This window comes from Emys orbicularis, chromosome 11, assembly GCF_028017835.1.
Source record: "Emys orbicularis isolate rEmyOrb1 chromosome 11, rEmyOrb1.hap1, whole genome shotgun sequence".
Taxonomy (NCBI): Eukaryota; Metazoa; Chordata; order Testudines; family Emydidae; genus Emys; species Emys orbicularis.
The window spans coordinates 61,119,080-61,144,281 of record NC_088693.1 but is presented as its reverse complement, the minus strand read 5'-3'; the positions used below and the strand labels follow the sequence as shown (position 1 = coordinate 61,144,281).

The 25,202-nt window shown below is 41.7% G+C and overlaps 1 protein-coding gene across 1 annotated transcript in view; it reads right to left on the bottom strand.

Annotated features, from left to right (window-relative positions):
• Positions 1–25,202, bottom strand: part of PARD3B (par-3 family cell polarity regulator beta) — a 657,306-nt gene that overhangs the window by 567,895 nt on the left and 64,209 nt on the right. Inside the window, exon 2 of the mRNA XM_065413438.1 lies at positions 20,204–20,305. Coding sequence (XP_065269510.1) covers positions 20,204–20,305 — 102 coding nt within the window. The remainder of the gene's footprint in view (positions 1–20,203; positions 20,306–25,202) is intronic.

Below are 25,202 nucleotides of genomic sequence, written 5' to 3'. Positions count from 1 at the left end.
AAGTTAAGTATATCCTCAGACATACAGTATATAGATACAGAATGGAGAACCACAGACACGTATCCTGAATGTAGCAAAGCTAAAAATGGGAATACTGAATGATAGCTTTTAGAAGCTACAGTCGTATTACTAGGAATAATCAAACACTTCTTTAAAATCGAAAGTCTATATAAAAAACAAAGTTGAAAAAAAATGACCTTTTTAGTTACCAATCTCTGCCACACAAATGTTAGGATGTACTTTCCCCCTACATACATTCGATCATTACTGAAGCAACACAAAATATGAGTGCAAACTCCAAAGAACTGAGTAGCAGGGTGTCATTTTGGCTGATATCTAAGCATATTTTGACAGGGATATTAACTGTTGCCTCAAGATGACACTTAAAACTGGTTTGAAAGATTTTTATGGGTTCTTTTTACGTATCTACTACATTCCCCCTTTTCCATCCTGAAAATCCCTAACTTTAGAACTGGCAATCCCTGTATCATCTCTTTAGCACCAAGAAACTTAAAATACAAGAACTGACTGCCCTTGGAAGAATAGTTTTCTGAAACAAGGCATTCAAACTTTCAAGACTACAACTAAGATACTGGCAGAAGCCCAAAGTAAACTAAAAAAAGTTTGACGCACATGTCAGTTTTCTATGCATGCTTGCAGCAACAGATTTAATGGCCAGGGAAAACAGATATGTTAAAACAATGATTTTGCTATGGTATTAATTAATTGGAAGTCATAATAAAAGATTGTGTGTCAAATATTCAGTCCAGAACAGCATTCCATACCTTATAAGGAAAAGCACTCATTTTCTTTAACAGACAAAAAAACAAAACCCAAAAACGTCTTGTTTGGTGTAAGTTTCATTAAAGTCAAGAGTTTGTTTTACAATACAATGGCCTATATTATTATACATACATTTCACAGTAAAGGATTTAGACCCATTTTATCAGTTACTATAATGTTTTTAAAAAATTAATAATAAAAAAAATGTTTTTATCTGTGTTGTGATGCTGGCAGACCTGATGCCAGCTCAGGCCAAGGCCCCTATATGTCAACTGAACGCTGACCGATACACAGCTGGAAACCAGTCTGGCTCAACCATGTGTTAGCAGTGTTAAAATAGAGGTTACATTTATAAGAATAACAGGAGTACTTGTGGCACCTTAGAGACTAACAAATTTATTAGAGCATAAGCTTTCGTGGGCTACAACCCACTTCTTCGGATGCATATAGAGTGAACCATATATTGAGGAGATATATATACACACACATACAGAGAGCATGAACAGTATGTGTGTATATATATCTCCTCAATATATGGTTCACTCTATATGCATCCGAAGAAGTGGGTTGTAGCCCACGAAAGCTTATGCTCTAATAAATTTGTTAGTCTCTAAGGTGCCACAAGTACTCCTGTTATTTTTGCGGATACAGACTAACACGGCTGCTACTCTGAAACCATTTATAAGAATGTGTTTAGACTTTATCAAATGCTTGTAGGATACTGCATGCATTAATCTCACTTTTAACATCTATAACTCCATGTTACAAAAGTTATATTGAATGTTTGCATTGTAAACCTCTGTAACTCACCAACAGGCCAGAAGAATTAACTAATGTAAAATGCTGGCTTACTACAGAAAGTGGTAGGTTTTGCCCACCAAGAAGGCCCACTGAAACCAATTGAGCCATTGTGAAACATCAAAGAACAAAGACTTTGTTAACTGCATTTGTCCCCCCGCCCATGAAGACGAGACCTGTGTGTGAACTCATCCCATCAGCCTGAACTCTGGGAAGACTGGAATAAAAAATCCCCGACAGAAAGAAATGGAGGACCTCTATGCTGCTTGGACTTTGAGAGAGCACGATTTCCAAGCAAGCATAAGCAACAGACCCCTCCAGCTGCTTAGCCCTAAAGGACATATAGAGCTTGCATATTACAGCAGCTTCTACCACCTTTTGGAACCTAAGACTAACTCATTTCTGTGAGTATGTTTACCTGCTTTAATCTTGTAAAACAACATTTCTTTTTCTCAGCTAATAAATCTTTAGTTAATTTATTGTAGCACTGGCTACAAGCACTATCTTTGGTGTAAGATCTGAAGTGCAATTGACCTGGGGTGGGTGACTGGTTCTTTGGGTATCATTTGATTTTTGGTATAAGGAACCATCTATCACAACGACAAGCTTGCTGAGGTGGCAAGATAGAATACCCAAGAGGACTCTGACTCCACGGTTAGGCTGTTACAGTGCCAGAGGAGCTTACACTTGATACTTGGCTGGTGAAATCTAAATATAGAATTCACAACCAGTTTGGGGTTTGTGCCCTGCTTTTTAACAGTCTGGTCTAAGGTTGGTACCCATGCTCTTGAGCCACTCCCGACAGCATGACATGTGTCATGCTGTCCTTTACACCATCAGTGCCTTTCAGAAAGAAAGAAAAAAATGTTGTACCTTCCAAAGGAAAGATTTAGGCAACTTGAAAATAATCTCATAAAACAGCATAAACAGAAAGTCTACAGTTTACACTTCCATTGTTGAAAAAAATTAATAGAATCACAAAAAAAATCCCTACATATCTAGCTTTAATATTTTAACAGAACTTTCAAAATGCATATGATTAGCACAATATAACTAAAATAAATAAATAAATAAATAAATTTCTACCTGACTTTTAGTTACTAGAAGGGTTTACAAGGAACCCAGCCCCCACCCACACCCCGCCACCTACACAAAACTAGACTTTCAATCACATTTAGCCAAGCAGAAAGGTTTTCTATACTTGTATGTATTATATATGAGCATGAGGTTCATTTCAGGCAAAAAAAATTCTGTCAAGTAGAAACTGTAACATCATTATGTTCCCTGAATGTCGTTAAACACTTACCTTCTTTAAATGGAACTTTCAGTTTGAGAAAGAGAGAAAGCCTGAACAGTCTAAAGGTCTGTGTCTCCCCAAGTGAATCATTGAGTAGGATTGTTCTAAAATAGCAAAGTTAATATTTCATTTCATATTAAGAAAAAAAGTTTCCTCAGTTTCATCATACCTTTCCCACATCACTTTTATTGTTCAGATTACTCTTCTCTATTTGCCTTGTTATAGTGATAGTATTAAAGTAGATCCTTGCCACACTTCAATTGGTCCAACACTAACATGCAGGTTATCTATTTCTTCGCCATCCATGTCCTCAGAAAGCCTTTAGCTACATTCCCTCTCTCACAAGAAATATTTTATGGGGGCGGGGGAAATGCACAACTGAATACAAGGAAGAACAGTGGGGAAAAACTGGGGAATACTAGACAGCCTATATTAATAAATATGCACTACAATGCATGGACAATTGTGCTTGTCACCTTTATCTATGGCGGGGGTACTCAACTCAGAAGACCCAAAGGCAAATAGAGTTGTAGAGAACCACTGTATAATACCAGCACAACATCTTCCCAATCATTCCTAACTACTCCTAACTGTGAGTAATGGAAAGATTAGGGCATCTGCTAAAATAAAAGGCATGCCTCAAGGCTATTTGAAGAGAAATATCCCTGTGATGAGTAAAGAGTCTAACACAGGGGTTCTCAAACTGGGGGTCAGGACCCCTCAGGGGGTCATGAGGTTACTACCTGGGGGGTCGTGAGCTGTCAGCCCCCAACCCCAGACCCCGCTTTGCATCCAGCATTTATAATGGTGTTAAATATATCAAAAAGTGTTTTTAATTTAGAGGGGGGGGGGTTGCACTCAGAAGTTTGCTATGTGAAAGGGGTCACCAGTACAAACGTTTGAGAATCACTGGTCTAATAAGCAGAATACACAGTGTTCAGCCTGAGCCATGCTGGGCTGAGGGGTTACTCAAAGACAATGTATACTGGATAGCAAAGACCTTTTTTTAATAAAGAACCAGACAACAGAGCTTCATTTACTATTGGCCTGCTCCTCACAGTTCTCTAACTAGTCAGAAATGCAGCCTTCTCTGCATCAGGAGTTGTAGATGGGACTAAAGAGAACCCCAGTCCGATTACCATACCCGGATTATGGTTCATCAACCTGAGTTTCTCAGAGGGAACCACATCTTTGTTTATATTCCATGTCAGGGAGCCCGTGAAGCTATGTGGTTAATAGTTTTACCCCTCAAAGTGAGCAGTAAGAGAAAACTGCTGCTAACCTTGTCTGCCTGTCAAACTGCACATTTGACATGGACACAGGGGCTCAGCATCAGATCAGATGCACTTAGTCTTTTATGCAGGGCCGGCTCCAGGCACCAGCTTGTCAAGCAGGTGCTTGGGGCGGCCACTCCGGAGAGGGGCGGCACGTCCAGCTATTCGGCGGCAATTCGGTGGACGGTCCCTCACTCCGGCTCGGAGCGAAGGACCTCCCGCCGAATTGCCGCCGCAGATCGCAACTTTTTTTTTTTTTTTTTGGCAGCTTGGGGCGGCCAAAACCCTGGAGCCGGCCCTGCTTTTATGGTGGGCTTTTCTCATTGCTGAGTTGGGCTGAATAGTGCTCTGGAACCTCTTAAAAAGACCCTTTTTCATTTGGGTTGTGAGAGCTCTGAGCAATCTCATGAGAATAAGCTGCACAGCAGCAGTTGTGTGTTCTCCAGGTATAAGCCCATAGTACACTTAAAGGTTATAAGAATGCAACACCTCAGATGGCACATAAGGTTATTAAGGTTTTTATGTCACAGAGATCTCTAAGGGCTTATCTTCACTTCAGTGTTGCCTCAAGTTATCTACATTCAACTTACTTTCTCTCACATTAGCCTAGCTCAAGTTCTAGAGGTCATACCATAAAACAAACGTGCACTCCAACTACACAAGCAAATGGATCAGCAGCCCAAAGTAGTTGCATCCCTAACTGCGTTACTAGTTCAAAACTCAAGCTTCAACCCATACCCCTGACGGGCCAGCTAGCTTGAATTTTGAGTACCACTTATATGAGCTCGAGATTTGTGTGGACAGGAACTGGGTTAGGAGCAACACCGTGGTGTAGACAAGCCCTAGGAGTGAAGGCTGCTTTAAGAATACAAGAACCTTATATCACCCTAATAGAGGTTTTGTATTTGTCCAGAATGGAGCTGACAGTTTTTTTCCAAGTCTGCACCTGACCTTGCCTTCTAACTGCACTCCTTTCCCCTACAGTTTTGCAAGCAACACCAACCTTGACACCTTATTTGATTCCTTCTTTCACTCCTACCTCTGTGCCATTTTCCATGATAGTATCTAGATCTGGAACACCCTCCAAAAGCCCATTTGCACATCTAGCACACTTTCCTCCTTTAAATTCCTCATCAAAACTCAATTCACTTCTAAGTGAACCTTCAGAAGTATTCTTTTAAAAGCCTACCCCCAAAAAAAGGGCAAAACAAAACCCCTCAACAACTTGAGACATACTCAGCCCTACAACAGTGGCACACATGGGCCATAAAGTCAGTTTCATTGATCAGCTGAGGATTCCTGTAGCATTTGGGCATTATCCAGATGGCAAAATATGTTTCTAAACACCATAAAACAGACAATCCATAATATTTTTTGTTGTTGAAGAATTTAATAGGAAGCAATTCATTGTTTTGCTATTTTGTATATTTAATTATTAATATAAAAGCAATTAAAACATTCATTTTGACATCCTTTGTACCATGCCCTGTTTATTGCATTCATCTGATCTACTCAGAGTCACCATCTTAATGGCTACTGCTCTTATGAGATTCTTTAAGGGTAACTCTATAATTGTATGCTGTCTCTTTTCTGTGACTCAATTTGAAAACATGTTGCTATTAAAATTAGAACTTAAAACTGAAATTTTATGTCAAATGTCAACCTTAAAAGCTTTTTATTTTGTTGTTTACATTTAAGACAGTATTAAGATCTTGGTTCTTGTGAATCAGTATAGTGACAATTATAATCATGCAGCCTTTTCTTTCTACTTCTTAAAGAACTACACGTAATGCAGTTGCACTGTTGGTATAGCTTCAGCAAAGTGAATGTACAATCAAGTAATGTTATTAAATGGGCATGAATATTGCTAAGATATTGCAAGTGTGTATGTTTACACGGTTTTCATTTCAACTCAACATGCTTAACTTCTTCCCCAACACTCTTCTTTGCATTCACAGGGGCAGATTGCAGCCCCTCTGCAACTGCTTTCTCCCTAGCCCCATCCTGGCAACTACTAAAAATCCTTTGCCATCTACAAACAAATCCCAATTGCCACCTTCCATGCCACCTCCTAAGGAGATCCTGTGAAAATCCGAATACTGTCTTGTCAAACTCATATACACAAACACTCCTTCACACCCCACACTATGAAAGCTTGCCCATGGCAGTTCTGCCTGGAGTGCTAATCAGCCCGTCATACTCCTTTTCTCACCTCCTTAAAAACTAGGAGGCTGTTACACCAACTTCTTTCTCCAGTGCAAGTATTACATGTGGCTAACAGGTATGTATGTACGTACATAATCTTTTGTGAAGGCTTTGGCTCACGCTCACCCAAAACAATTTTAAAAAATTATTATACCTCTCTCACATACAGAGATATGACGAGTACATAAGAGGCAGGTGGATGAGGGGAGGAGAAAACCATACATATTAGGAAGAAAGTGAGAGTGAGAACAAGCTCCATTATGACAGAAAAATGGGTGGGGGGGCTACGTTAGTTATAGATATTGGCACTTTTTAAAAATGTTGGTCAAGTTTGATGGCAAAACTGTACATCACTACTGTATGAGAAGGGATAGATAGAATGCTTACAGAAAAATATTCTTATGTGCTCAAAATGATTAAAATTATTTAATTGATTTAAAAAGCAACTGTTACAGTTTGACAAGAATTTACACTAATGTTTGTTAATGTTAAATCATTAATACGATAAGATTTTCTCAAAGTGAAATTCTGCTCTGAAACAGACTAAAAATAGTACCGGGGGATCTATGTTAAAACTTTAAAATTGAAATATGCTTAGTTTACAAGATAATTTTTTTAACTACCAGCCTGCAAGCCCACCTTGGAATCTTCAAGTCAAGCCATGTTCTTTCTGGCTTGTGCATTATCAGTAGTAATAACCACAACCCAAATTCTGCCTACCAGTTTCACCTGTGCACTCCTAACCATTCTGAATTTGGTCATACCTGAAACTTAAAAACCAATTCTGCTCATGTACAAGACAGACAGTGATTTTGCTCACTCTCTCAATTGTATGAGACTGCAATGAAAATGGGAGGTGACGGGGAGGACTGAAAAACTTCTCTCTTTGAGGCATGACGACATGGTTTTAAACAAACACAGAAACGGGATCTACTGAATAAGGATGCCAATTTTACGTAGACAAATTTTCAGTGAATGCATGTATATACAACAGAAACACTGTAAATAACATTCAGGCCGGTGGGGGGGAGGGGAGAAGAGGAGGGAGGGAAATGTTCATAAGATTAAACATGCAACAGGTTTAACAGGAAGTTAAAAACATTTCAAAGGTGGAAACTGCAACTGGGAGAAAAAATAAAAATAAATAAAAAAAATATTTGTGCATGACAGTCATTTGCATTTTAAAAACTGGTCACTGCATCTTGAGTGCCAGTTGCTCATGGAAATGACCACTTTGTGGAGTCATCAGATGAATGCTCATTTTGCTGGTGCAGCCCTTTGTTCCATCCTTGGAACTTTAGATTTCTAAATACAGTGAATAATTAAATGTTCAAGTGTTCAACAAAAAATAACCCTCAAAGAAAAACCCTATAAAATCAGAGACAGTTCATAGGGAGAATTAAATGTTTGTTCCTAGATTCAAGTGTGTGCACGGGGCCATTTTTAAAATCTGCAAGCATTTAGGAGATTCTAAATTTACAAAATAGAACATCATGAAGATAGGCTCTTGTGTTCCTTTTTCTTATTCCCGCAATGTTAAATAACGTAACTTCAAAACTCCTAATAGAATTATGGCATATAATGGACATTAAGTACCCATTCCTAGTTCCATTTAAGTTAATATGAGTTTTGCAATTGAAATAATGGGAGCAGGATTGTATCATAAGTATTTACACAGATTTACATTTTTTAAAAACGTGATGGAAATCTGGACACTACATGCAAATGTCTACAGAGTCAAAATATACACAGCCTTATGAAAAAAAATGCATTTTCCCCATATTTTAACTGCAGACAAATTCTCTACCCTTGAATGTGGCCCTCAATAAAGAAACTCAGTTATTTTTAAGCTATTTCCCCACAAGTAAAAGGAGAAAACCAGTGAACTAAGTGAGATTTTGCAAAATTAGCATGTGAAAGAGATATCAGAATATTTCCAAAGACAAAATAAAGACCTTTGTTATGGTCTATTAAAGTTATGTACAATTCAAAAACAGAAAAGCCTTACTGTTAAAACAGTCACAAATCCCCATCAGATACTATATAAACTAGGGTTACCATACTCAAAAAATAAAAAAAGAGGACACTCCACAGGGCCCTGGCCCCACCCATTTCCCACCCCCGGTCCTGCCCCAACTCCGCCCCTTCCCCGCCCAACTCCGCCCCTTCCCCAAAGTCCCCGCCCTAACTCCCCCTCCTCCCTCCCAGCCACGCGAAAAGGGCTGCCCGAGCGCTACCGGCTTCACAGTTTGCCGGGCAGCCCCCAGACCCTGCGCCCCCGGCCGGCGCTTCCCCAGCACAGCTGGAGCCCGGGAGGGGAAGCGCCCAGCCGGGGGCGCAGGGTCTGGAGGCTGCCCGGCAAACCATGAAGCCGGTAGCGCTCGGGCAGCCCCCTTGCCTCCGGACCCTGCACCCCCTGCCGGGCACTTCCCCTCCCGGGCTCCGGCTGCTGTGCTCCTCCCCTGACTCTTCGGCTCTGTTTAAGAGCTGAGCTGCCCGAGCGCTCCGGCTTCGGGCAGCCCCCATGCCTCCGGACCCTGCGCCGCTGGAGCAGAGCAGCTGGAGCCCGGGAGGGGAAGTGCCCGGCCGGCGTCTGGGGTCCGGAAGCAAGGGGGCTGCCCGAAGCCGGTAGCGCTTGGGCAGCTCGGCTCTTAAACAGAGCCGAAGAGTCAGGGAAGGAGCAGAGCAGCTGCGGGAGGGGAAGTGCCCGGATGGTATTTTCCCGGACATGTTCGGCTTTTTGGGAATTCCCCCCGGACGGGGGTTTGATTGCCGAAAAGCCGGACATGTCCGGGGAAAAACGGACGTATGGTAACCCTATATAAACTAGCTTGAGATTCCAATAGCTTTTAAACAATTGACTCCAGTCTTGACATCAAATTCATCGCTACAGACACTGAGAACAGAAAAATTCTCATTGAGAAGATGTTTCATTGAGCTATCCACAGTGACAGTGTTTTTTATCACGTGCATCTGGTTAATTTAGGGTCTTGCAATGTATCTGAGTAGTTAAAGTTAGCCCTTCCAATGTGAATAACTTCATAGTTGTCAAAAATTAATTTCCATCTTCCACTGTGCTACTCATTTATTCAGCTAGCTTTCTTACATACGTCAACATACCTATAGCATTCTACAATCTTAACACAACCTAAATAATTTTGTGTCACTTCATTACTCAAAGCATTTTTAAATATACTAACCACCATTATACATATTAGAAGTTCTACGGTCAACAGTCTGCAATCCTGAAAATTAACCATTTAATCCCATCTCTAAACAAATTTCTTTTTGTTTTCTGTCTCTAAACCAATTTCTGATCTATGACAGTACTTTGCCTCTCACCTCCAAGAGTACTTTGTCTCCTTAATAATCTATTGTGAAGGACTCTGAGAAAGGATTTTTGAAAGTCCAAATAAGTTATAGCTGCTGATTCTCTTGTTTGCTATTTTGTTCACACACCACAAGACTTAATAGGTCGGTGATCATATTTTCTTTTTCAGAAGCTGTGCTCATTTATTGCCATCATGCAATGATCTAGGGGCATTTATTTTTTTAAAATCATCACTTCAACTAGGCTACCTGGTACTGAAGCAAAATTTACTGGTTGGTAATTCCAAGAATAACCGTAATGTCTTTTCTAAAAGACAATCTCTGATACTCTATAAAAGGACTGGAGTGTAACGATTTTAACGAGACTACATTATTTTGCTAGGAGCTAAGGGCCAGATTTTAAAAGGTATTTACATGCCTAACTGCCACTGATTTAAAAATCTGTCCCCCAGCCACTGCATTCTTAAATTCTTCAGAACACAAAGGAATACAGGTCTGTCCCATCTTACGCGCATTTAACATGCACAAATTCAGCTTTACGCGGTCGGCAAAAACAAAAAACAAACAAACAAACAAAACAAAGAGAAAAATAACAATTTAAATACTGTTCCTGTAGTGCGGGCGATTCCGCCCGCCATTACACTCAATGTAATGTTGACTATATGCGGTTTTCGCTTTACGCGCTGACCGCGGAACGTAACCCCAGCGTAAGACGAGACAGACCTGTACCATAAAACTCTGGTGGTCCACCTGTTCTTTAAATGTGGCAATTTGTTCCAGCACCTCCTCATATTTATAACCAGAAATGATTAGGTCTGGTACAACTCCTGAGTCATAAAAGACCCCTGCATCATGACTCTCTGTTGTGGGAATCTTCCTCAGACAAATCATGAACTTTAGACACTGCCTCCAAAAAGTATTCGAGGCCTTCAGTTGCCAGTGCTCTGGCTAGGATGCCAGGGTGTCCCGTTTTCAACAGGAACACATGGTCGAAAAGGGACCCTGGCAGCTCCGGTCAGCACCGCCAACCGGGCCATTAAATGTCCGGTTGGCAGTACTGCAGAACTAAGGCAGGCTAGTCCCTACCCGTCCTGGCGCTGCGCTGCACCCAGGAAGTGGCCAGCAGGTCCAACTTCTAGGCGATGGGGCCACGGAGCTCCACACACTGCCCCCGCCCCAAGCACCAGCTCCACACTCCCACTGGCTAGGAACCACAGCCAATGGGAGCTTCAGGGGAGGTGCCTGCTGGCAAGAGCAGTGCACAGAGCCGCCTGCCACGCCTCTGCCTAGGAGCCGGACCTGCTGGCTGCTTCCGGGGTGCAGCGCGGTGCGCAGTGCCAGGACAGACAGGAAGCCCGCCTTGCCCCTCTCCACTGCGCCACTGACCGGGAGCCACCAGCGATAAGCCCATGCCCCAACCCCGAGCCCCAATCCCCTGCCACAGCCTTGAGCCCCCCCCCCAACCCGGAGCCCCCTCCTGCACCAGAAACACATCACCCCGGGCCCCAACCCAGAGCCTGCATACCCACACGGAGCCGTCACCCCTCTGCCCCAGCCCACAGCTCCCTCCCACATCCTGAATCCCTCTGCCCCCCACCCCCCAGCCTAGAGCTCCCACCTGAACCCAAAACCCCTCATCCCTGGCCCCACCCCAGAGCCCTCACCCCCTCCCACACCCCAACCCTCTGCCCCAACCTGTACCCTGAATCCCTCATTTCTGGCCCCACCCTGGAGCCCACACCCCCCATTTAGAGCCCTCACCCCCTCCCACACTCCAATCCCCTGACCAGCCCAGTGAAAGTGAGTGAGGGTGGGGCAGAGCGAGTCACCGAGGGAGGGGGAATGTAGAGAACAGGGAGCAGGACCTCGGGGAAGGGACAGGGCTAGGGTGTTCAGTTTTGAGAGATTAGAAAGTTGGCAACCCTTGCTCTGGCTTGCTCTCTCACTGGGGGGGTGGGGGGGGGGGAGGAGAGACTTCCCTCTTGGAGGACACAGGAGGGAAGATAGGAGTCAAGGAACTGAGACGAGACCACAATACCCTTTTCCTTGTGGGAAGGTCCCATCCTGACCGGGACTCATGCACAAGGCCAGTGAGAAAGAATGTAGCCTATTCTACTTGTAGAATACCTTCTGGAGGGAATGTAATTGCACCTTGTAATTCTCACTGCTCATCCCCTCAGTCCTGTAAGAAGCAGGCCTTCCCCTCCCCCCATAAGGGCTCTACAAGTGCAGACTTAAAAGATCAACGTAAGGAAATACTGGGGTCTTTCTATCCTCCTTATTGACTGTGACTTTCTTAAGGTCTCGGTCTCAGCATCTTCCTCGCCAGAAGGTGAGGCTATTATCAGCAGGAGAAAAAAAATAATACTTCAAAAACAGACTCCAACGAGAAACTGCAGAATTGGAATTAATTTGCAAACTGGACACCATTAAATTAGGCTTGAATAAAGACTGGGAGTGGATGGGTCATTACACAAAGTAAAACCTATTTCCTCATGCTAATTTTTTCCCCTCCTGTTACTCACCCCTTCTTGTCAACTGTTGGAAATGGGCCATCCTGATTATCACTACAAAAGTTTTTTTTCTCCTGCTGATAATAGCCCACCTTAACTGATTACTCTTGTTACAGTTAGTATGGCAACACCCATTTTTTCCATGTCCTCTGTGTATATATATCTTCCGACTGTATTTTCCACTGCATGCATCCGATGAAATGGGGTTTAGCCCACGAAAGCTTATGCTTAAATAAATGTGTTAGTCTCTAAGGTGCCACAAGTACTCCTCGTTCTTTTTGTCTGAATATTGAAGTTCAGTAATACCTTCTACTTTCACATTACAAGTATCTGAAAAAAAATTTCCACATTTTAAAAAGGGCTCATTTTAATGCTTGTTATTCTTAAAGCTTTTATTCTACACTTTTTAAAACCCACAATAATTCTCCCTTATATTAAAGTTAGAAAAAATGTGAAATAAGACTTGTTAAACAAATGATTGGTGTAAGTTGAAGAGCTCCTGTATCAGGACTTTTATGCATCTTTTAAATTGGTTACAAACAGATTTTCCTTTTTCAGGGGATACTATGAAAAAATAACAGAGGGTCCTGTGGCACCTTTAAGACTAACAGAAGTATTGGGAGCATAAGCTTTCGTGGGTAAGAACCTCACTTCAGATGAAAAAATAGTTTCCTTTGCTTTGATTATTTAACATTCCACAATAGAACCTGCTCACAAAAATCTGTCTACATGCTTAATACGTGTAAACATTCATCTTTGGATTCCAGTGCTAAATCTCCCTAGATTCTAATTAAATGTGTTTAACAGCCTACAAATATTCTGCAGTATGTAAAGAAATGTGTCAGAAAGCAAATGAATCCATGCTAAGCACAGTCTCCTTGTCTGTAAGCATGTCCATATGGATCCTACTAGAGGTACGCAGAATATGCTTTAGTGTAGACATTCATTGTTGGTGCACTGGAATAGAGAAGCCCTTTCTAGAGTTTTAACTTTGTAATCCACTTTCCATTTAATAACTATATTAAAATCACTCTGCTCATCAGCATGGAAAACCCTGGCATTACTCCATGCAATATAGCAAACTTTCCTTTTTATAAAATTATTACTGAATACATGATTTTGCTTGTAGACAGAAGTTATTTGTCTGAATTTAGAGGTATACCCTACATTTAGGTCTTCATTTTCAAACTAAAATACATTCTCCTATACAAGCACTTAATTATCAAGCGCAGTAAAGGAGTAAGCGGGTGAAATTTTATGGCCTCTGTTATACAGGAAGTCAGACTAGATCCCTTCTAACCTTAAAGACCTATGAATCTTAGGAAGCGAGGTAAACAAATAAAAAACAACGAATACACATAGTGCAAGACCGACTTCAAGAACATTTTAGAACTATGTTTCTTATCCAATTAAAAATCCAATCTATCCTCTTAGAAACACATATAGCCAGTTCTGACACTGGCAGTTGCCAGACACTAAAACTGAATTAGACTAACCAAAAGTTGTGTGACTTGTGTGACATGCCTATTACTGCAAATCAGAAGTTTGGTTGGGAACCTGGGCTCCAAAGGCAGCAGCTCTACCAGTGAGTTGGTACTAAGATAAGGGCTATGTTAAGTTTATCGCAAAACGGATGTTACTTTTACCATTCCTCCCAGTTACTAATTAGGACTGTTGTCTTCCCTTTCTTTCTGATGGCTGCCTTTTAGTGCATTTTGATCACTGGTTGGGCTACTGAACTCACTTGGACTCTCTGCCAAGCCACAATTTTGCCAAAGTCAGCACTCCTACTATAGATATGAAGATTAATTGGCTGCACACGTACATTTTTCCTCTGCTCTTCCAACATATAACATGCCTTCATTGCTTGTTTTCTTGATTCAACATGCCTTCATTTTTCCCCCACATACGTATTCTCCCTTTTGAAGGTCTCAATTGGCTTTGTCTCTCGTGATAATTATTCCCTTTGGTCTCTCCCTGGTTTGTTTGCAAGACTTCAATTACAATTCAAGCCCTCCATATTTTCTTTCAGCATAGAAGCCACCTTATATTTTGTACACATTTCACACCATTGTCTTCATACATACACAGGAACACTCTACATAATTCACACCAGTTTGCCCTCTACTGATTATTATTCATACCCAGCCCCCCACCTCATGCGCCCCCCCACCCCGAGCACCAAATGGGAGTTCCTGCACACCCCCCCCCAACATTCCCACCTGCACCCCTCACACCAAATGGGAGCTGCCCAGGTAAGCACTCCACACCCAAACCTTCTGCCCCAAACCTGAGCCCCCTCCCTCATTCTAGCTCCTGGCCAGACCCTACACCCCAACCCCCAGCCTGCTCCTTCACCCCCAGCCCTGTGCTCAGTGCACTCCCACCCTCAGCTCAGTGCAGAGAGCAAGAGGAATAGAATGGGCCAGAACCAGGGAGAAGGTAGGTACCCACTGTATGTGGGCAGGGCCAGGACCCCAGACCGACAGCGGGCTGAGCGGGTCCGGCAGCCGGGATCCCGGCTGGCAGGAGCCGGCGGATGGAACCCCTGAGCGGCAGCGGGCTGAGCCGCTCAGCCCACTGCCGGTCTGGGGTCCCGGCCACCGGCCCCACACAGCCCACTGCCGGTCTGGGGTTCTGGCTGCCAGACCCTGGTCGGCCGGGGGCCCGGCTGCAGGCCCCGCTCAGCCCACTGCCGGCCTAGGTGAACAGAACCCCAGACCAGCAGCGGGCTGAGCAGGCCGGCGGCGTAAGTTCAACATTTTAATTTAATTTTAAATGAAGCTTCTTAAACATTTTGAAAACCTTGTTTATTTTACAAATAAAACAATAGTTTAGTTATATAATATACAGACTTCTAGAGAGAGACCTTCTAAAAAAAACATTAAAATGTATTACCGGCACTTGAAACCTTAAATTAAAGTGAATAAATGAAGACTCGGCACACCGCTTCTGAAAGGTTGCCGACCCGTTCTACATGCTTGATATATATGAACTGGTCCATTCAGAGAGACTGAGCCTTTAAGCATTTAAGATCCCCATGAACAAACAATAAGATAGCCAATTCTCTACACTCAAGCGTAGAAAGACGTTACAAGCTGATTCCAAATCTAAAGTGTGAAACTGTATGTTGGCTGTGTACCAGTTAGAACCCGGGCCAAACTTTTCAAGGAAAAACTCAATATAGGCTTCCTTAACAGAGAGAACTCCCAACACTCTCCCCTTAGGATATCATTTCTATAAGGAAGGGAACAAACAAATATGGCAAAGCACCCTCTTGAAGATTACACAGAGGTATTTTGAAGATCTGCAGAACCAGGATGAAGTGCAGGAGTCCCACTGGAAGTCTCAACTATGCAATAGCTAAGAAAAAAAAAAAAAGAAGATGTGGGAAGAGTACAAAAAAAAATCTTGAATAATAAACCAGAGGGTAGAAAAATTGAACCTTTAGATAAGAGGAAGTTACTGATCTGCAACTGAACATTCTTCGAGAGGTATAGCCCCCATTTGTATTCCTCTGTGGGTTGCATGCATGCGCACTATACACCCAGAGCTGGAAAATTTGGAAGTAGTGTCAATTTGGGGTATGGAGGGACTCGTCCATCTTTTGGTTGAAGAGCTGCAATTCACCAAAGGGAAGGACCTCAACAGTATTCTGGGCCTCACTAGGGAACCCTGATGCATGGAGCCATGATTCCCTGCACATAGCAGCAGCAGTAGCCATAGCTCTAGAGGAGGTATCAGAGTTGTCAACTGCGGATTGGAGCGTGGTCTTGGTTATTACTTTGCCTTCATCCAGGGCCGGCTCTAGGCACCAGCAAAACAAGCTGGTGCTTGGGGCGGCACATTTCTAGGGGCGGCATTCTGGCGCCGGCCATTCTGGCGCCGGCCATGCCGCCCCTAAAAATGTGCCCCCGCCGCCCTAGCTCACCTCCACTGCTGCCGCTCACGCACCACTGCTCGCCCTCCCTCCCTCCCAGGCTCTCAAACCTGGGAGGGAGGGGGAGAGCCTGAGTGGCCGCGGCGTGCGCGCTGCTTCTCCCCCTTCCTCCCTCCCTCCCTCCTAGGCTTGAGAGCCTGGGGTGAGGAGGCAGGGCTGGGGATTTGGGGAAGGGGCGGAGTTGAGGCGGGGCCGGGGGTGGGGTAAGAAAAAAACGGGGGGGGGGGGGGGCGGCCAAAAAAGTTTTTGCTTGGGGCGGCAAAAATCCTAGAGCCGGCCCTGCCTTCATCTATCAAAGCTTAGAAAGGAGCTCCGTCCTGTTGCAGATGCCTGTCAGTAATCTTTGCAAACTTGGCATAGTTCAGGAAGTCGTAATTGGCTACCCTAAACTGGAGGCTAAATGACAAAAAACTTTCTCCCCAACAGGTCCAGACATTTGCCCTCTTTATCCATAGGAGTAGACTGGGGATGTTGCGGTCTAGCCCTTTCAAAAGTGGCCTGGACCAGCAGTAGAGTTGGGAGCAGGGTGAGAAAATAAATTCTACTGGTGGGCCTGTGAGGGTAGACACTCCCACACCAGAGTTCGACTTCGCAGCAGGAGGCATTCTCCTTGCTGAATCAGGCACATGTAGAGGGAGGGTTCCCTGGCCTGGGTCTGATTGAGACTTCATGGACTTCTCCATGAAGTGTTTCCAGAGACAAAGTTCTCACTCTTCTCAGGTACAGCTGGAGAATGATCAGCAGATGCTGCACCTCATCGCTATGTGGGCTTCCCCAAGCCAGTACAGGCAGCACTGGTGGTCATCACTGACCAAGAAGGATCGTCAGCAAGAAACACAGAGTTTGAAGCTTGGAGTTCTGGGCATAGTTGGGTACCTGAACGTGATACAGGGAGATGGAGTGGAGGGTGTCTCCCAAAGAGACAATCCAAACACTCAACTGTAATAACTATATAAGCTGTTAAAACTATTTACAAAGCAAAAATCTAAACCTTATTTTGTAGGATGAAGACAAAGCTACTGACATTGGCAGTTCCAACCTGGACCATGCGGTGGTGAGAAGTAACTGGAGAAATGGTCAATTCACCCTACCCTTTATCCCCTCAGCCAGAAGTACGAGGAGAGCCAGGGCAAAGGCACGGACCAACAAACACTACTTTCAAATTCTCTTGCACTGGGCATACGCATAAACCCACAGTGGGATACAAAGGAACCATTACTCAGCAAAGAACTGAGGTTTAATCCCTTAGGCCTCACATAAGAAACTGAATCTGTGACAGACGTTTGGACAGACCTCAGTCTACGTACTAGGTGACTAAGACCCCCACCCCACAAATCCTTGTGTGCTCCAACTGTAGGAAATTTCTGGGATTTTGAAATAGGATGTTAATTAGTTAACAGGAACATCCATGTAACACTCAAATGTTATGACTTTAAGGTGAATAAGGGGGTACTGATAACAAACTAGCTTTTGAAAAACTGGATGCTTCCTGGTTTTGCAGTTTCCATCTTTAAGAACCTAGTTAATAGTAGTATGTGAAGCCAATACACTGTAATTAGAATTACACACACTTTATCTAGTCTTATTTTTCAAGTTATTTCAGAGAATGTATATACCAGTACATATATAGAAAAAGTGAAGATGTCCATCTTCTATGTTCATGTATTCCATTAATTGAGAGCAAAATACCAGCCTGCCATTTTAAGTTACAAATGAGTCTAGATGAGCGAGAAAGCCACAAAGAGACAAAAGATCAAACATGTCCTATTTTAGCTCGCCACTTCCCTGCTGGTAGTATTTCAAAATTAAGCCATTTGACCTTGACTCTTGTTTTGCCTGGCATCCATGTAAGCTGTGATAGAGAGGTTCTGTTTCTCCAAGTATAAAGGATTCCAGTGGCCTTGTGCTTCAGATTATTGCTGTGTTTTTCCTTGGCAATTTATGTATGCCACCATCATCCAGCTGTTGTTCCTGGTTTGATACAAAAATGTTCCTGGGAATTTTGTGAAGCACTGCTGGTTGCTTCTGAGCAATATCAGATTTAAAACACATTTACCAATGATTAATTAGAAAGACAAACTGAAGGATTTAGGTGCTGCATTGCTCTTTGTATTTGTGTGTGCATAAAACCAGGACAAGTATGATACGCAAATGCTTGGAAACAGTTATTTGAGCATAAGATACAATAATTCTCCCGTCATTCTTTGAAGTGTTTTAAAAAGTCCTGGAACATTTTCTGTTCTGAATCTTATTTCTGCCACAGATACAGAAAGAACAAAGATGACAGGTTTCAGAGCGGTAGCCATGTTCGTCTGTATCAGCAAAAAGAACAAGGAGTACTTGTGGCACCTTAGAGACTAACAAATGTATTTGGGCATAAGCTTTCATGGGCTAAAACTGCAGTGGCTTTTAGCCCACGAAAGCTTATGCCCAAATAAATGTTAGTCTCTAAGGTGCCACAAGTATTCCTTGTTCTTTTTAGAAAGAACAAAGTGACAGAGGTGAAAGGTCTAAATTCCATAACCATTTCCTGAGTTATCCAAACCCCTACCATTATATCTAAATGAAACTCTTTCCAATTTGAGCTATTGTTTTTTGTTGGTTTTTTTTTTTTTTTTTTTTTTTTTTTTTTTTTTAAACAAGATGGCCCATCATGATCTCAGTGGCAACCTCATGAGACCTCACCACAATGTACAATTCAAGGGAGACCACTGCTACATTTTATAATCTATTAGAAATGTCAACTTTAATTACACACAGTGGAACTGTTTTTTCTTGCATTTGTTAATTTAGTGAAATACAGCTAATGTGACATGAAATCCTTCAAAGACCTTGCTGCTGCCACTTTGTATACACTGAGCTTTAAAATTATGTAGTTTTAGTCATCCTACATTACAGTATGTTTTGTAGTGTTACACAGCGACCTACTGTTTTGAAGTCGGAATTATTCCAAGCAGCAAGTCAACTCTAATAGTCAAGCACTTTTCTTTCAATAAGCACTAATCTCATTTTTTTTTCTCTCTCACACACATCTCCAGGATATAAATTAGTTTAGCAATCTATGAATCAATCTGTAATTATTATCGGTGCTACTCATGTCAGGAAAAAGATTACTCTATGAGACGAAGAGTCCTACATTGAAAAGGCTTTTTCTGCAGGATAGGAAAACAAATTTCACATTTTCAAAAATATATAAACAGAAACCATTTTTTTGGACATCTGCTTTAATATTTTTTTCTTAGCATGAATACTCTTATGGATTAGATTATAATTCAAATACAATAATGAAATGTTAATCAGATCTGAACTACACTCTCCAGACTACATACTGCAAGTAATTTATTGATGAATTCACCTAAACTACACTATTCTGCCAGGGTAATTAAGCAGCAATACTAGGTATTTTTAGGTGAGCTATTTCTATGTACATATAGGATACCTTGGGTCAGGAATTCCCAAGCTGGACACCCATGGCCTTTGGGAATATATATAAAACACACACTCGAGTGTACTGGAGTGGATGTGACCTGCCCAGACTTTCAGTTCCGTTCTGAAGCACATTGATTCTATGTGAATTACAAAATAGAATTGCTGCAGTTCTTCACATTAATCCATGACTTATGAGTGGTTCTCAAACTTTCCTCTAGAGATATTTAAAAAAAAAAAAAAAGTTAGAAATATTACTGGGATAAAATTAATATCCCATCCACCTCCACATCCTCTCCTCATCAAAAACCACCCCCATTTCATAAAATGACAAGAGAACCATAAAATGTCTTGAATTAAAGGATTAAGTTTTAAATCAAATACTAATCTTATGTGAATATATCAGCTGTTTTCGTCATACATTTTGCTTTTGCAGTAGTGCTGAATGAAGAACATAGCTGCAACATGTCTAGGCAGATGTGTTTGATTTAAGGGTACTGAATACTGCACCACACTCTTGGTACTCAAGTACCAAGCAAGTACATAAGGTTATTGAAGGTACACAGGAAAGGCAAGTACAATATTGTAATTCAAACTCTGCAGCCAACACCACCACCACCTCTCTCTTTTTATCTACCTTATCTTTGTCCTCCACAACATCTGCCAGCACATCATCTGGGTCCAGGATCCCCCCATCTGTATACTCGAGGTGGTGAATGTTCACCCAGTAAGCAGGGTCCTGCGGAACAACAACAAAAACAAGGTATTTTATCAAACCAAACTTCAGCTTTTTAGTTCCATCAAGCCAATAAGATTTTTGTATTCCATTTTTACTTCTCTCTCCTTTGGTAAAGACGTTTACAAAATAGTCCATTTTAGACAGACTATTTCTGGTTGAAGAGTTCAAAGAAACATCTACTGATCCAAACAGTGTGAATTTTTATGTCCGGTTACTACCAATGGAATAACGTCCAATATGATCTTAAGATGTATATTTACATTGATTTACTGTACATTTTAATCCTTTACCAAATGTAAATGAGGTTAGATGGATTTTACACATTACAAGAAAGAAATTTAAAGAAACCATGCTATTTCACTGTAAACCACTGTAATTTAAAGAAAATTTACTGCCTGAGAAGTTGGGGGAAAATTTATAGAGTTTTGCAAATCACACACTCATACCGTACACCATCTCACCTACACCATCCACCAAGAATTTCCTGCTTATGGAAGTCGCTCCCCCAACAGAGACAACCGATAATGGGATTCATTGAGGCAAAATGCAGAAGACAATGTTTGTGAACGGGTAGGCTTACTCATGTAATGTGACATGGCACAACAGGAACCAAGTTTCAGTCCTCTGAAGGCAGCACGCTCCCCCCTCCTCAACTTTAACAGAATGCTACAAAATGCTTCCCCTGAAGCCAATGGCACAATTATCAACTTCAGTGGAAGAAGGTTTTGTTTCTAAATGAATTGCTTACTAGAGAATTTCAAGTGTCATTCCTGAGGTTAAGCACTGAACCAGAGTTAATCATCAATAATATTGGCAAACAGTGCTGGCTTGGATCTCCTCTCTGTAGCAGGCTAAAAAAAGGACAACCTGCTTAGTTAAATAAAAGAACTCAATAAAGAAAGCATATTGTGCCTTACAATTTAAAAACAAATTCAGAAAAAATTATGCCATTCTACCCTTAAGTTACCCTACTGAATTTGAATAAAGTAGTTAATAATTAAATCCACATCTTAGAAGATTGGGCAATTTTAAATCCATGGGGAAGTTAAAAGCAAAAGCACCTGCTTTAAGGGTGGAACCAGCACTTCCTCTAACAAAGTGCTAAACAGCAAAATCACAGGCTGAGAGAGAAGCAGTCCAGCTAGGTCTTCCCTTGTACCTCTATAACCTCTTGGATGTTGGTAATATCAGACTGAGGCCTGATCTGCATTGAAAATTTTGAAATATTGTGGGGGGGAAAGGCAAACACACCCAAGTGCCGTAGCAATACCAACCTAACTCCCAGTGTAGATGCAGATAGGTGGACGGAAGAATGCTTCTGTCGACATGGGTACCATAGCTCAGGGAGGTAGTATCCCTACACTGCAGTAAAACCCTCTTCTGTCAATGTAGACTGCATGTACACTACAGGGTTATGCAAGCATAGCTACGGTGCTGTAACTATCCTGGTTTAATTCCTGTACTGTAGACATGGCCTGACTTCCCGACTAGACTCACGTCATCAGCTGATTGCTCCAACTTCCTCCCACTCTCTCCCACACAGGACCTATGTGCCCAGCCTGACTCTCCTTGTCTTCCACACTCATCACCATTCTTCCCATCCTCTCTGCTGCTTTAATTTTCCCCTTCTCTTTTGCTCCTATTAATTCTTCCCCTCCAGCCTTCCCTCTCCATCCCATTTCCTAGACTCTTTAAAAGTCCCTCCACACACACACACACACACACACACACACACACACAAAATAAATCACAAAACTGACATGAGGGGAAAAAACCACACTGAACTAACCAGAGGTTTGTCAGCCACCATCCTGATTCTTCTGCAATGTAACCATTTATCCCACCCCCTTGTCTCTGTCATGTCTATTTAGATTTTAAGTTCTTTGAAGCAGGGAACATTTGCATAGGTTTGTATAATAGCTAGCACAATGAAAACTCAATCTTGGTTGGGGTGCTCTTATGATACAGGCAACAAAATAACCCCCTGAAAATTAAAACTGTCCCTCACCATATTTATATAAAGTGATATTTTGTCACAGTTTGCATAAAAACCTGCAGATTCTGACCACCTGAAGAAATCCTACAGCAGATGAGCAAGAGACATTAATGACATGTTGGCTGACTATATATGCACATTATGGACCAATTTTGACTAAGCCTATTCTTATCATCTGTACCAAAGCCAAGAAGTGCTAAGTGCCTCAAAAAAAAAAAAAAAAAAAAAAAAAAATCAGAATGGGGGTGGGGCATCAGTCCATTACATGCTACCACCTTGTCTGCACTGCAGTTTCCAAGTGAGTCCGTGTTCCCTCACACAGCAAGTCAGTCAGTCAGAGTCTCTCTCACACACACACACACACACACACACACACACACACACACACACACTCCCCTCCACAGAAACTCTGATAAAACCCACACATCTACTGGGAAGCCAGCCAATTCCACCCTGCCATAGGTAATGTTTAAACAAGTCATTTTTCCGTAGCAACCTTTATCTATCTTCCCTTTACCTACAAGTTGTAAACTGAACTAATTTTATACTGATAAAAGGAAGTTTATAAACCAGGAAAAAGGGTTTCCATAAGAGCACTTAAAGGGCAAGTTTACTTCCCATTATATAGTTTCAATAGCTAATAAACAGCATCTTTACTACCACATGCTATTTTAATTGAAATTGAATATTTGGTACAGCTCTCAGAGAATTTTCACATATATTAATATCTGATTGCATGAGCAAAAATTCATTTAACCTTTTTCCCCGTGCTTAAACCTCATTGGACGGGTTAGATCACAGAAACCCCCTTGGTGCTGCCAACTGATGTGCCAAGACTACTTCTGCCCCTGCTTTCCCTGCCAGCTTGGGACTCCGTACCCTGTCTTGTTGAGCTGGACACGCCAGTCTGCTCCAGTACCGACCCAGGGTCTGAACCACATGCCCCAAAGCTGCAGACTTAACTGAAAGCAACTTAAGAAGTGTTCCTGACTTTAACACTCAGATGCTCAACTCCCAATGGTGTCCAAACCCCAAATAAATCCGTTTTACCCTGTATAAAGCTTATACATAAGTTGTTCACCCTCTATAACACCGATAGAGAGATATGCACAGCTGTTTACACCACACACACACACCCAGGTATTAATACATACTCTGGGTTAATTAACAAGTAAAAAGTGATTTTATTAAATACAGGAAGTAGGATTTAAGTGGTTCCACGTAGCGACAGACAGAACAAAGTGAATTACCAAGCAAAAAAAAAATAAAACACGCAAGTCTAAGCCTAGTACAGTAATAAAACTGAATACAGATAAAATCTCACCCTCAGAGATGTTTCAATAAGTTTCTTTCACAGACTGGACGCCTTCCTAGTCTGGGCACAATCCTTTCCCCTGGTACAGCCCTTGTTCCAGCTCAGGTGGTAGCTAGGGGATTTCCCATGATGGCCACTCCCTTTGTTCTGTTCCACCCACTTATATATCTTTTGCATAAGGTGGGAATCCTTTGTCCCTCTGGGTTCCCACCCCTCTTTCTCAATGGAAAAGCACCAGGTTAAAGATGGATTCCAGTTCAGGTGACAGGATCACATGTCACTGTAAGACCTCAAACCTTCATTCCTCCCAGCCTGACTCACAGGAAGGCCTGCCTGCAAACAGAGCCATCCACAGTCAATTGTCCTGGTTGATGGGAGCCATCAAGATTCCAAACCACCATTAATGGCCCACACTTTGCATAATTACAATAGGCCCTCAGAATTATATTGCACATTTCTAGTTTCAGATACAAGAGTGATACATTTATACAAATAGGATGACCACACTCAGTAGATTATAAGCTTTGTAATGATACCTTACACGAGACCTTTTGCATGAAGCATATTTTAATTACATTATATTCACACTCATGAGCATACTTTCATAAAATCATATAGAGTGCAACATCACACCTCAATCTATATGTTTTTAAATTATACACATTACAATTTTCACGTATATTTGGCCCAATCTTAGTTCCAGGATCGTGCAGTAACTCTCCCATCTTCAGTTGCAGGGTAATATTATACAAGACATTAGCATGCACTACTGTCAAGGTATCCTCTCTCTCAGTCCAGAGAGTCCCACATGTTGACCACTAGCCATATACTCAATATTGTGTGTCTTGTTCTTCCTTGATTCGGTGTTTGTAAGGTGCAGTGTGGCTTAACAAGCATACAATTCAATAAAAGTATCTTTATTTGAAATACTCCTGTATATTCTGGGAATTTGGCAGCGTTTTCACCCTCCAATGTTGCATTGAAACCACCCACCAAAATTGTTCATCTTAAATATCAAAAGGCTTGAATGACAAAAATCTACTAAAAAATATACGAAGACAAAACCAGTATTTATAATGATGAAATTCAGTCTATTAATTACCTTAATCTGAATTTCAGACCACTATTACACCTCAAAACATTACTTTTTAAAGCCAAGAGTTCAACTGTTTTGAGCATTTTCAATGTGCCTTCCAAATTCTGAGATTTTTAAAAAAATCAAAAAAATCAAAAAAAAAAAAATCAAAGAAATGTATCTATCATAGACAAACGTGATCTCATGAACAAAACAATTTGTTTAATGCAGAAACCTTGTAAAAAGAATAACTTGACCCTTATAATAAACTTACAAAATATGACTCAAACTGCATCATTAGCAATAGATGCTTATCCCCTACCTTTCAATGGTCATATAAATGTATTCATAGTTCGTAAAACTGGGACCTTTGATTTAAATATTACACTTGCAAATTACAAATTTCTGTGGGGTAGTGTGTTTATATCAAACTATATTAAAAACAAGTTATAAATTTTATGCTATTTCGTAAGTCTGCTGTACAAGGCTTTAAGATGCTTTTAAAGAAAAA